Source organism: Poecilia reticulata, linkage group LG4 (assembly GCF_000633615.1).
Source record: "Poecilia reticulata strain Guanapo linkage group LG4, Guppy_female_1.0+MT, whole genome shotgun sequence".
NCBI classification, from domain to species: Eukaryota; Metazoa; Chordata; class Actinopteri; order Cyprinodontiformes; family Poeciliidae; genus Poecilia; species Poecilia reticulata.
This window is the reverse complement of record NC_024334.1, coordinates 25,071,950-25,084,152: the sequence shown is the minus strand read 5'-3', so window position 1 is coordinate 25,084,152 and position 12,203 is coordinate 25,071,950. Positions and strand designations below refer to the sequence as shown.

Genomic DNA, 12,203 nt, shown 5'->3' with positions numbered 1-12,203 from the left:
ATATATAATGTGTCAATGTCTCATCTAACTTGTAAACAAATCTTAATGATTGCACATGAACGATTTCTTCATCAATAAATTCGGTAAATGTGAAGAAAGCTAAGAATATAAAATCCCTTTTTTAGTGACACAGTCATATACCGTACATTCCTTTGTTTAATCTCGATAAAGTTAAAAGGTTCTTTTGGTGCCAAATCTTGTATAATGCAAGAAGGTGAAAACTTTTCATATTTAAATTAAGAGCAGTCTGGAATGGCTAGATGAAAAGTTCAGAAAAATTCAGGTTCCACACTAACGCCAAACCTTAATCACTTCAAAGCTCCGTTTTCAAGCATTTAAAAGTGTTGTTACAAAAAGAGGTGATGCAACGTGCTTGTAACAAAAGTGCTCCAAAGCATCAATGCATCTGACTTTTTTTTCTGTAAGATATTTCAATCGGACTTTGGAGTAAAGATTATAACATCCGTAAGTCTACATTGGATTTAGTCTCTCAAGCTGCTTAACCTTGCTAACCTTTGATTAACTCATCAAGCAATCCTTTATCAGTGTTTATAGATTCCCTTCTAAACTCGTTTCAACTTGGACTGGTCGGGTTCTTTTTGTTTAGCTTCATAATCTGTAATACACGTCGCTTCCTCCCAAGTTTATTGATCTCTTTAGATGGATACAGCACATATTGTGGAAATAGGAGCTTTGTATTAATTAGTCACTTAGATCCTTACCGAGTTTCCGGGGCTTCCATCGCTGTACGTCTCCGTTTTGGGCTCCACAGCCAGCTCAGCATCCAGGATCTTTTCCACCGGCATGTCGTCGTTGAAACTGCTGGTGGATTCCACCTCGTTCTCGCCACGCTCCTTCCCTCGCTGCCTCTCTTCCTGCACGGCTGCACACACACCCACACCCAAACACGGAGACACACAAAACATCCATTTAAATTCAAGCTTTTTAAATACAGATATGTGAGGTTATGAAAAACTGTGTCGAATGTCTGACGGTACTTTGAATCAGACAAACTGACCTCATAATATCGCATATTCCAGTTTATTGAATATGACTTTTACACTTTGTTGAAGCACATAGTGATTTATTTTTTTAGCACCTAGTCTGCTTTGGAGAGCATCCCACATCCTGAAGTGTTAATATTTGACCACTCTGCCTTGGAGACGTCATTCAGATCTGTCAGATTGTGAGGACATCTCCTGTCCACAGCTCTGTTGTGGTGGCCCTACAGATCTGCTGTCAGATTTAGTTCTTGATTCTGTCTTGGCAATTTCAAAGCTATTCCAATGATGAAAATGCTATTGATTTTTTTGAATACATACTTTTGGCTTTTCAGCAAACGTTTAAAAGTTTTGGGTGAAAGTTGATCTATAGTAATTTCACTACAAGTATGATTTGGGGTAAATGTCAGGACAATCCTACTGACAGCTGAACTTTACTCAGTTTCAACAAATTTACTACAAATGATAATGTGTGTGTGAGCACAAGAAGACTGAATAGTGGAACTGAATCATGATGTGGTCAAACAAAATATTGGTTTAAAGATCGACAGAATAATAGTCAAGTTATTTAAAAAAAGGTAATAACACAGGATGTAAGTCATAGGTCATATTAAAGTTAGGAAATTATGTATTTAAAAACTCCTCTTTTAACAGGACCCTTTTAAAAGCCTCTGCAGATGGACCTCCAACAATTAAAATTGTGAAGTATGGACTTGTCTTAGTTAAAACCTTGACAACTTCAAGTAAGAGATTATATCAAATCTACAGAGCCACTAAAAACCCACTTAATCTGCTTTATGTTGTTTCTAATAACAGACATAATTTCCCTAATTGGTATAAAACTGAAGATCAGTTAGTTTATCTAGGATTTTAAAAAAAGAGAGCTTCAAATCAATAATCAGATATCACCCACACCTGCTGTTTGAACCGGTTTATGTGTTCAAACAGAAAATAAGACTCGCAAATGATCAGGACTGTCAAACAAAAACCTGTTTAGTGTGAATTAAAACGATTCCACAGGCTCACCTTCCCTCTTCATGCCCATGGCCAGGCACTTCTGATAGCGACAGTACTGGCAGCGGTTCCGCTGGCGCTTGTCTATCAGGCACTCTTTGCTGTCTCGACACGTGTAGGTGAGATCTTTACGGACAGTGCGCTTGAAGAAGCCTTTGCAGCCTTCGCAGCTGTACACACCATAGTGCTTTCCTGCGCGACATAAATCCAACCCGTCAGACCTGTTGCTGCTCTGAACCACAAAATTCGTAAATCTTTTTTTTGGGGGAGAACATCTCAAGGTCTTAGATAATTACAGCAGCAGGAAAAACAGAGCAAAACTTGAGAGGATTCTTGGCAGTGCTTGGGTCCACCCTCAAATGTTACCTGAAGAGCGATCCCCGCAGATAGCACAGATGTGCTTTGACATCCCCCCCGGGCTCGTACATTGGTAGTTGATGTTTCCCAGAGACTGCAGGCCCGGCGGAGGCTTGATGTCCTCCGAACTGCTAACACTGTTCATTGAGTTCATCTGAGGATGGCAGGAAGACAGAGGATAAAACAAAGAGTTGAGGCTGGGTTGGCTGGAGCTGAGCAAAACAGAGCACAGGAGGAAGTACAGAGGAAGCGAAAGGAGTTCAGCAGTCTCATGACAGTATCTCCCTTCCCCTTTCTGTTTTTTTTCTGCCTTCTGCTAGATCACTTTTTTTTCCCTCTCCCCACCCACACACTTTATTGTGAAAGTGTCTCAGCAAACGATCACATGGTTGGTCAGAGGGAGGGGCTGAATCCGCTTTCTGAGACTTGTCATACAAGTTTTTTTTTTTTTTTTTTTTTTGAGCATGTGTTCTACTTGGTGTAGGAGAGGGGAATACTCATGGGTGCCGCAGTACTCAAAAACAACAGCAGAGGGCACTCAGACAGAATTTCCCTTTTTAAAGCTATTTAAATATACTGTGTCCACTACAGTCAGAAATGGTCTTCTCTAGTTTCCCCCAAAAATGTACATTTTAACTGATGTACATTTCTGTAAAATAAAAGTATTTTCTGCCTGACAGATTTCTTTGGTTTCTGCTTTTAGCTACACTTTGCTGGTTTCAGAATATCGAACAAACGCTTGATAAAACCAATAAAATAACCTGTGTAAATACACAATGCTGATTGCAAATGATAAGCTAAAATATTAAGGGACATAAAACTACCCACACCATTCCAAAGCTATGTGTGAAACATATATTTCCGTTTAAATAGAGCAACTGGTTGTGCCACTCAACTCCTGCCTTCCGGTGTTTACAGTAACTGCCAACAAGTCTTTAGTGGATTTTCAGGCCATTCTTCTTTGTGGAACGGGTGTTTTGTTTTTCCGCCACATTAGAGGGATTTCAAGAGCGAGTAGCCTGTTTAAGGTCCATGTCACAACATCTACCAGAATTTAGTATAGACTTTGACTAGGTCATTTCAAGGCCTTCTTTTAGAGCTAGATCATTTTCTGCTGAATAGCCTAAGTGTGCGTATCCTTAAGATCAGAACAACAGTTTCCTTCAGGGTTTTCTGTTAGCAATCTGAATTCATAGTTTTCATTTAATTCAGAAATGCCTTTATATGGCAAATATGCCAGCTGTCCAAAATGTTTTACTTTTGTTTCCTAGTGCATAGATATATTTTTTTTAAGTCTCAAGTTGGTGATTTTCACCCTGAAACTCTCCAATGGAAGTAATTTTTGCCCCATCACTTTCTTATTGTTGATTCGTGTACCCAGGCCAAAGATGAGGCGGTTGAGGCCTGCAGTGCTTGAGATGATGACATTGCTTCTTTTGTCATAAATCATCAAGGTATTATGCAAAACTATAAAAGCAAAACAAAAAGCCATTTGTAGGTGCCTTAATGCCAGCTACTACAATGTGGCCTGTATTTACCCAAAACTCTGCCTTGGAGCTGCAGGCCCCAGCCGAGCTGCAGCACCAGTGAGCACCACTTTCTTTTGAGCTGTTTTTTATATATATATATATATATATGTAGCATTTTTACAACAAATTAAGGTAACTTGATTGTGAAAAAAAAAATGGCAGCATGTGTTTTAAAAATACAGAATTTTCCAGGCATATTTGATCATTTTGTTTAACTTATTTTTGTATATACTCAGGTTACCTTTGTGTGACAATTGAAAGTTGTTTTGTGATCTGTACTAAAAAAAGCAAAAAGCAAACATAGGGGCAGATACTTTTGTCGCAGCACTGTCAGTGACAAGTCTAGCTCCAGGTTGTTACATCATGGTGTGCAATAACAAACTTAAACTTCAACGAGGTTAACAGGGACATCAATCCACGAGAAATGGAAGTTCTTACGTAATCTCTTTCAAGACCGTGAAAGCTTTCGACTCCTGCATATTTTCAGCCTCTTATCGACATCCTGCCCTTTGACCTTGAGCCGTCGGCAGCAACCCTGCAAAATGCACATTTGTCTCCCGTACTAACGTTTGTCAACGTGCAAACATCTGCAAAACAACTGGAGAGAGGCATGCCTCTGACCTATATATTTAGCTGAGAATGACATATGGATAATCCCCCTGCCCAAAGTCACCTCTAGCTCTTCCTATCACTTATTTACAACATGCACTCTGCAGATCCTCTGACGGCCGACTGGGCCTGGGTATTTCAGACCTCTAAAGGTTACCAGAGGTTTTCCTTCATGTTAGTTCTCCCTTATGTTCTCAGAGAGCGCTGGTTTTCCATGCATCTGTCACCCTCTCTCAGTGCGGGTGGCCCCGGAGGCGGATAGTCATACTTAAATGAAACATCAGCTCCTCCGTACTCGCTCATCGGTGAGTCAGTGGTGAACAGCGATTCTTCTTTAGCATGCAATGGTGTTGTCACAAATAATTAATATCACAAAGACTAAAAAAGTAAACCTTTTCAGCGGTGTTGTACAGACAGGATGCTGCTTTAAAAAAAAAAAAAAAAGCAGTAAACCACTGTAGATAAGGACTACAAGCTCTCAGTATGGATTATTGATGGATCATATATTCTTTATTCGACACTAGAGCACATTGCTTCATTTAGGCTTGGTTTATATGGGCTTTAAAGGGGGGCAGACTCCACTATGACCTGCGAATCAAGCACTTTCAAAAGTCTGAGAAAAGAGAAATCATTTTGACAAGAAGATAAAGCAATTTAAACCAATTTCAACCAAGTTGGAAAGAAATTTACATTTTTTTGGTGGAAATTTCTGCTCTCATCAGAATTAGTATTGAAAAAAAAGGGGGGGGGGTTGTTTCCAAATTTGTCAACTTCACCACAAATGATGAGCCAGATGAATTTGGGTCACATCTTGGGGTTCTAACTGGACAAAGATGTTAAATAAACATCACAACATGTTTTGAATTGTGTCAAGCAGGACAGCATTAGCCTTCTGGAATGACTCCAACCTCAATCCTTTTTAACCAGTTTGGCCCAAAAGCTGGGTCATTGCTGGGTAGCCATTCAGATCAAATGACCTCAACCAATTCTAACAAGAAGAGACCTGAGATTGTGCCTGAATGCATACAGGAAATGTGCTTAGTCTGCATCTTGCTATAGCCAAATGTTTATTACCAAATATTTAAAGGTTACTGAGCCCTGAGCTAAATAACTGGAAGCTTAAAACAATAATAATTTTTAAAAAATCTATTCATGTCAATTAATTCTGACCCAAAACACGGTTTCTCACTAAACTAAGCATACAGTGAGGTTTAAAAAAGAAAAAGAAAAAAAAACACAGTTGATATCAATAAATTAATTAATCTTTGACAGTATTTGCTTAGAAAGAACTAACAATTGATGAGCTAATTTAGAAAACCATTGATCTGAATTGTTAATGAAATCAACCATCAGTTGCACACTTTTAAATACAAATAAACATGGAACCAACTCATCCTTAAAAATTAAAGCCAGTAAAGGATTTTAAGAGCCAGTGACAAGTATGTTCTGTAAAAAACAAAAATGTCCATATCAGCAGTGACCCATTTATAGAGAAGAAACGATTCATCCTCTATGAGCAATATTAAAACCAGGACAGAGATGGGGTTATCTGAGGTTATGCACTTCCACACCAATAATTAGTTTTTGCCTGTGCCTTTGCAAAAAAAAATGCAAAAAGTGACCTGACAGTAAGGCATTCTTGTCCCTTTGCTTATGGCAAACAGAGAAAAAGAAACTGTGCCATCAAACACCCACATCTACTCAGACTGTCGCTGTAGGCTGGATCCATACCACGATTGAAGTAGTTTATAACGCTGATTGCTGCTCCCTGCAGCAAGGGTCTCAGTGTGTATCATGTGTATTCATAGCTGACTCCTTATGGGGCTGTACTTCATTCATCCAGTAGTACAAAACAATAAAGAGGAAAGACAATTATGGATTTAACAAAAATAATTCAGAAAAAGTACAACATTCATTTGTATTCAGCCTGCTTTAACTTCTTTCCAGTCTGAATCTGTGTTTCATAATCCCTGTACAAATGCAGATGTTCAGTGACGCCTCTGGAGTTCTGGCCTTAACGAATAAATGACAAGAAAGTCATAGGTCAAGTTTGCATAGAGGACACAGCAAACGTGGAAAAAAAAATCTGTTCTGGTCAGATGAGTCCAAACTGAATCTTTTGGACTGCAAAAAAAGGCTTCCTACGGCAGAAAACTAACACTAAACAATCCCCGACATGAAACAGTGAAAGTAGCATCATGCTGTTGGGATGCCGTTATTCACAGCAGGTCAGAGTTGATGGAAAACTAGATGGATCAGAATCCCATAAGAAAGGCAGCAGGAAGCTGCAAAAGTATTAAAAACTGGCGCAAAGGTTTATCTTTCAGCAGGACAATGACTCGAAACATACAGACAGATTTAAATTATGCTTTAGATTAAAACGTGTGTTACTGGAATGGCATAGTTGAAGTTGAGACCAAATGTCCACCGTCTGATCTGAGCTACTTTGCATAGTTCAGTCCTGTTCACTTCCAATTATTTTGCTGTTGTAATCAGAGATGACCTTTAGGGCAAGAAGTTTAAAGGTCAACAGAAAGGTTAAGGAGAAAGAGGAGAGCCTAAGAGAGCTGGTGGACAGACCCATACATCAGGCTCTGATCTGCTGTAAGATATTCCACAAATAAAAGACACATGATCAAGAGTTAAGCACGTCAAATTCTCTAAGTACTTTGTTTTCAGACTCAAAATGTTGTAAAGCAGAAAGTGTAACTTTAAACAGCTTGAAGGGCAGAAAAATAAAACACATATCAAAACCTTTCAAAAATATATATGCTACTTCTTGAAAAATTTCCGTGTCTTGCTTACATCCACACATTTCTCACCTGTGGACTGCTGATTGCTCCAAAGTTCATGTTGGGAGTAGACTGGAGGGGTACGGAGGGTGATCCCAGAGATGACGTGATGACGGGATAAGGCGATGCCAGGCCGTTCATCGGCGAGCCCAGGGTGGACATGGGGGATGGTAGGGGTCTGGAGGTGCTGATGACTGAGGGATGTCCTACCATGCCAGCCATGGAAGGGGGATGCACGTGGCCTGCACTCATTGGCCCTGCCGAGTCTGGATAAGACAGAAGTGTAGCGAGTGACTGAGCAACCTACTTAACTCCACAAACTTTGACCTCATGATTACTTATTGAACCGGATGCGCTGTGTTAATCATAACTCAATCAGACTCCAGTTTCCTTCCAAATGATGAATCAAAGTCTAATATTTACACATAGTTTATAACCCATTAAGGTTTCTGCCGACTCACGGGGAAAATATATCTTTTCTGAGCTGCTAAACGATCCACCAGCTTATCTGGCATCTGGTTGAACAGTTGGCTTTCTGCAGGTTTATGATAGTCTTTAAAAGGAAAAGATTTAACAGACATACAACCAAAAACAATAAGCTGACAGATACTAAAAACACTGATCCCAGTTGTAAAAACAGTACCTCGTTGCTATGGCTACACATCTTAACAACTGTCAGAAGGAAAAAAAATAATAATAATAACTAGCATCCAAAACCAGAAGAAATATGTCCAAAAGATCAACACCTCAACCAAAAAATAAATAAAAAATTTATTATAAACAAAAGTCTACAAAGAAAATAAATTCAAACTAACATAACAAAGCTACTCCAACTTGCTGCCACCATGAGCAGCGCAATTACAGAACACTCCAGTCCTCAAGAGCAGGGGTCCTACAACTTTCAATGTGTTCCAGGGTTAACACACCTGAATCAAAGGACTGAATTACCTCCTTATGCACTCAAGAGTCCCGATAATGACCCAATTATGTGACTCAGGCATGTTGACACAAAGACACATCTAAAAGCTGCGGGACGCCGGCCCTCAAGTAGTTTGACATCTGTGCCGCTGTTTAACCTACAGACAGATTTTCAAAGAAAATCTTAAAGTGATTACATTAATGCAGGGCTCAATATCAGCAAAAATACGACTTTATAATTATATCACTAAAAATTGTTCTGATAATTTCTTTATCATTACACAATGTCCTTTCTAAACTAAGCCTGTTCAATTGGATGATATATATATATAATTGACATAAAACTTTCAATGTGTTATCCAACTAAAAATATGTTTCCATGCTGTCTCCTGCCATTGTTACGTTTCCATGGTGATTGGGATGTACATACAGGGGCTCAAAATCAATTTGTCACTTGACATATTGAGCTCTCCTTTTTGATTATGAAGAAAGAAAATAAACCTTAATAAGTAATATTGCAAGTATTAGAATAAATATTAGTCAATCAGCAGCCTATCATGTGAATTAGCTCATCTCGTCTCATTTCAACATTCTTGGTCCAGTTATGTTAAGTTTTCTCTGGGTCACAATTTGACACCTAAACATTATTATTGGAAACCCTGACAAAAACGTCCACACAAAAGTTTTAAAATATGTACAATTTTATTACAGTTGCATAATATATTTCTTTCATTTTAAAAAATCAGACTGTTAATGTGAAAACATTTATTCTGTAAGGATTTTTTTCAAACTACCAAAAAAACTGTGTAATAACCACAATAATAATAAAAAAAAATCTACTTTCTAAAAACCCTTCACATTAAGTGTCTTAATTAAATATTTCACGCTCAAATAACACATTTACCAATAAAGTTGCTTATGTTAGTGTAATGAGCATAAATGCTGACATCATTTAACTGAGAATGGTTGTCAGGTTTGTACATACCTAATATGTATAATTCCCAGACACTTATACGGCTATTTCCAAGTTTATCTGTAAATTAATGTAACACTATGTAATAAAGGATTAATTCATTTTAGGGCTGTTTTCCACATCTTTATCAGATGTGCCGATAAATGTGCAGGGTGCCGCATGTCCGTTTGACTCGGGTATTCTAAACAACTTCTGTGATTAGCTGGAAAAACAAAATGTTCTAGCTCAAGACAGATGATTAACACACATAATCTTTGATGATAATGCTGCAAATTCAGTGATTGACTACAAAGATTCCCAAATGAATTGTGGCTGTAAGGGAGGAAAAAAGATAAAAGCCAGCTGAGATCATGCTAACGAAAGAAGCCATGTGTTTCTGCGCTATCCGTGTTCGCTGTGCATGGCTATACTGTTTGAAGCCCACCTGATTTCGGTCACAGGGCGCTGACTTTGCCTTGCATCCATTGATGTAAACTGACAGGCTGGCATTTACATAGATGACCTACTTAGAAAAGCTGTCAGTCAGCTGGTTAACAGGGCATACAGTGTAATTTCATGCATGTGTCGTAGCTGAGAGCCACACAACTTTCACCAAATAACAATGTACATGTAAAATATGTACGACTGCGTACCACACACACAAAACCACACACTGGCCACAGGCTATCCCGATGCAGCAACAACTATCTAGGCTGATGTTGTTGACTCAGAGAAAAAAAAAATGAGTAAAACCGAGTTGCCTTTAGCAAAATGTTACTGATGAACAATGACATGTCTATTGTAAGCATGTAAACATTTGGATCAGACTGCATAAGCTGCTGCCTTTGTGTCAGTGCCTTCTCCCACCAAACACACTGACACACACACAAACACACACTCAGTGTGATAATGGGCGCAGTGCCAAAGGTCGTATTTAAATGTCACATTCTCGTGTCTCGTGTGTTAGGATGTGGGAGTGTGATAGCAAAAAAACAAACAMACAAAAAAACACAATCAACAGCATCTCGGACTTGAATTCTGCGACAATCTCTGTTTTGTTCTGCAGCGCCGTTACAAGGAGGCATGCTGAGTCAAAATACAACAAATGTTCTAAAAGTGAGACAGGATCTTATCTGACATGGAAAAGACTTGCTCTTTGAAAGGAAACTCCAATTCTTTAGCTCTCCATCCGCTGTGTTTCATTTCTCAAAGATGTCGCTGCAATTGTGGAAAGCAAGAAATATGCAGCGAGATTATCTAGACCTTTGGTTCTTGACATCATAAATTATTCACAAAATTACTTAGAGAATAAGAGGTGTTGTTAATAAGAGGTTAAAGCAGAAGCAGTTTCCACAATTTAATAATTCATCGTGTCATGTTCCTTGGGTGTTTTGATCTTTATGCTTGAACATTTTCTTGTGGTCTTGCCATATATATGTAATCTCTCTGTGTTTGTTGWTGTTGTAAAGGTGCTGCCAGTAGTTCATTCCTTTGGGTTTAATTTACCAATTTATTCTTCAGATATGTTTGTTGTATATATATTTTTTATACATTATTGTCTAGAAACCAAAATTATTTCTCATTTTGGTTTCTAGAGCCTTGAGTCTTTGTTCAGTTTGCTCTCCTTGCCACAGCTGTACCGTATCTCCCTGGATTAGTTTATCTGGCTCTCTTTACTGCTCTGCCTCAGTATAAGTTGTTGATTTTTCATTGTCCAGTACTTGAGCTTTCCGTTTATACGCCTGCTATTTTTGTCCTCGCTCCAGGCCCGTTCAAAAAACCTGTAAGTTTCTTTATTATTATAAACCTTAAAAATGCCCCATTTGAGAAACAGCCTGTGCCTTGACTCATATTAACTAAACTTGACACTTAAACGGTTTCCAACCTCGACTTGAGTCATTGGCAGTTACTTACCTGTATAACTTTTACATAGTTGGAAAGCTATTATTCTTTTTCCAACTTTTTGTGCCATTTTATTTGATGTGGAGGGAATGCGAGCACAAAAACAGACTCCAAGAAGTTTTTCTTGCCCAGAGGCAGCAGTTGTTCCAGACACTCAATTCTAAATGACTTTAATTTGTCCAATTCTGAGAAAAAAAAATCCCATTTAAAACTGTTCTTTTTTTTAAAATGACAATTTATTTTTTTTTTTTAGTGTTTTGTTTCCCAATGTTGTGATTTCAGGTTCTTAGTATTTTGAAAGCCACCAATGGAACAAGTTGCTTGTTATTTTGCAAACATTTTGAAATCCTGTCCTAATACTTAACCTCTGGCAGCAATACAGGCCCCATCAGTTTTTTTTCCCCCACTTTATTTTCAGACAGTAACATTGTTTTAAAGGAAACGGAAAGTCCTAGTAATGTGAGGAGTGTCATAATGTTTGCCTGCTGCCTCCCTGGCTGGATGTAGCATTTTTTTTTTGTACAGACACTTAATGAACACAGCTGGCCATTCAGTCCCTCTCTGTTTGCCGGGCTACAGGTATTGCACAACTTCCTGTTTAGGACTGAGACTATGGCCTCCACCCCTTTATTACTTGCTCACTTTCTCTAACCCTACAATCAATGATCCCTTGCAGATAAAAATACAGAAGTGCCTCTTCCTCTAACCCCAGAAAAAAGACTGGATGAAAAAGAGTTCTGGGAAACATGTTGAGCGTTAAAGTAAAATTTTACAGAAAAATATAACGATAGCTAGATTTCAATTTAACAATAGTGGGAGTGTTCCCTCACTTTGGAGTGCATGTGGAGCCAGTCAACAAGATTACACAATAGGTGACCACTGTACAGCATGTACTGTGTCTGATTCTGTGCACTGACCTCTCTCTTTATGTGCATGGCAGATTCCCCTCGGGTTCACAAACATCTTGTCTGGTAAGCAGACAATATGACAAAAGGGCAGCAGTCACAACAAACATTTGGAAAACATAGGATAGCAATTACAACAGTCTCTGATAAAGATGTGCAAATGACCATCTTTATCAGAGAAGGATATATATGGCCATGGATATGGATATATATATATATATATA

At 38.5% G+C, this 12,203-nt stretch overlaps 1 protein-coding gene across 7 annotated transcripts in view; it reads right to left on the bottom strand.

The window, feature by feature from the left end:
* The window catches only part of rxrgb (retinoid X receptor, gamma b), a 30,788-nt gene that overhangs the window by 3,987 nt on the left and 14,598 nt on the right, over window positions 1-12,203 (bottom strand). For 5 of the 7 annotated variants that reach the window (XM_008406998.1, XM_008407000.1, XM_008407004.2 and 2 more), the window contains 4 exons: window positions 7,333-7,568; window positions 2,382-2,526; window positions 2,028-2,207; window positions 723-901 (listed from right to left, as the gene is read on the bottom strand). In XM_008406998.1, coding sequence (XP_008405220.1) covers window positions 723-901; window positions 2,028-2,207; window positions 2,382-2,526; window positions 7,333-7,568 — 740 coding nt within the window. The remainder of the gene's footprint in view (window positions 1-722; window positions 902-2,027; window positions 2,208-2,381; window positions 2,527-7,332; window positions 7,569-12,203) is intronic. The other 2 variants (XM_008407001.2, XM_008407002.1) reach the window with 1 other exon arrangement.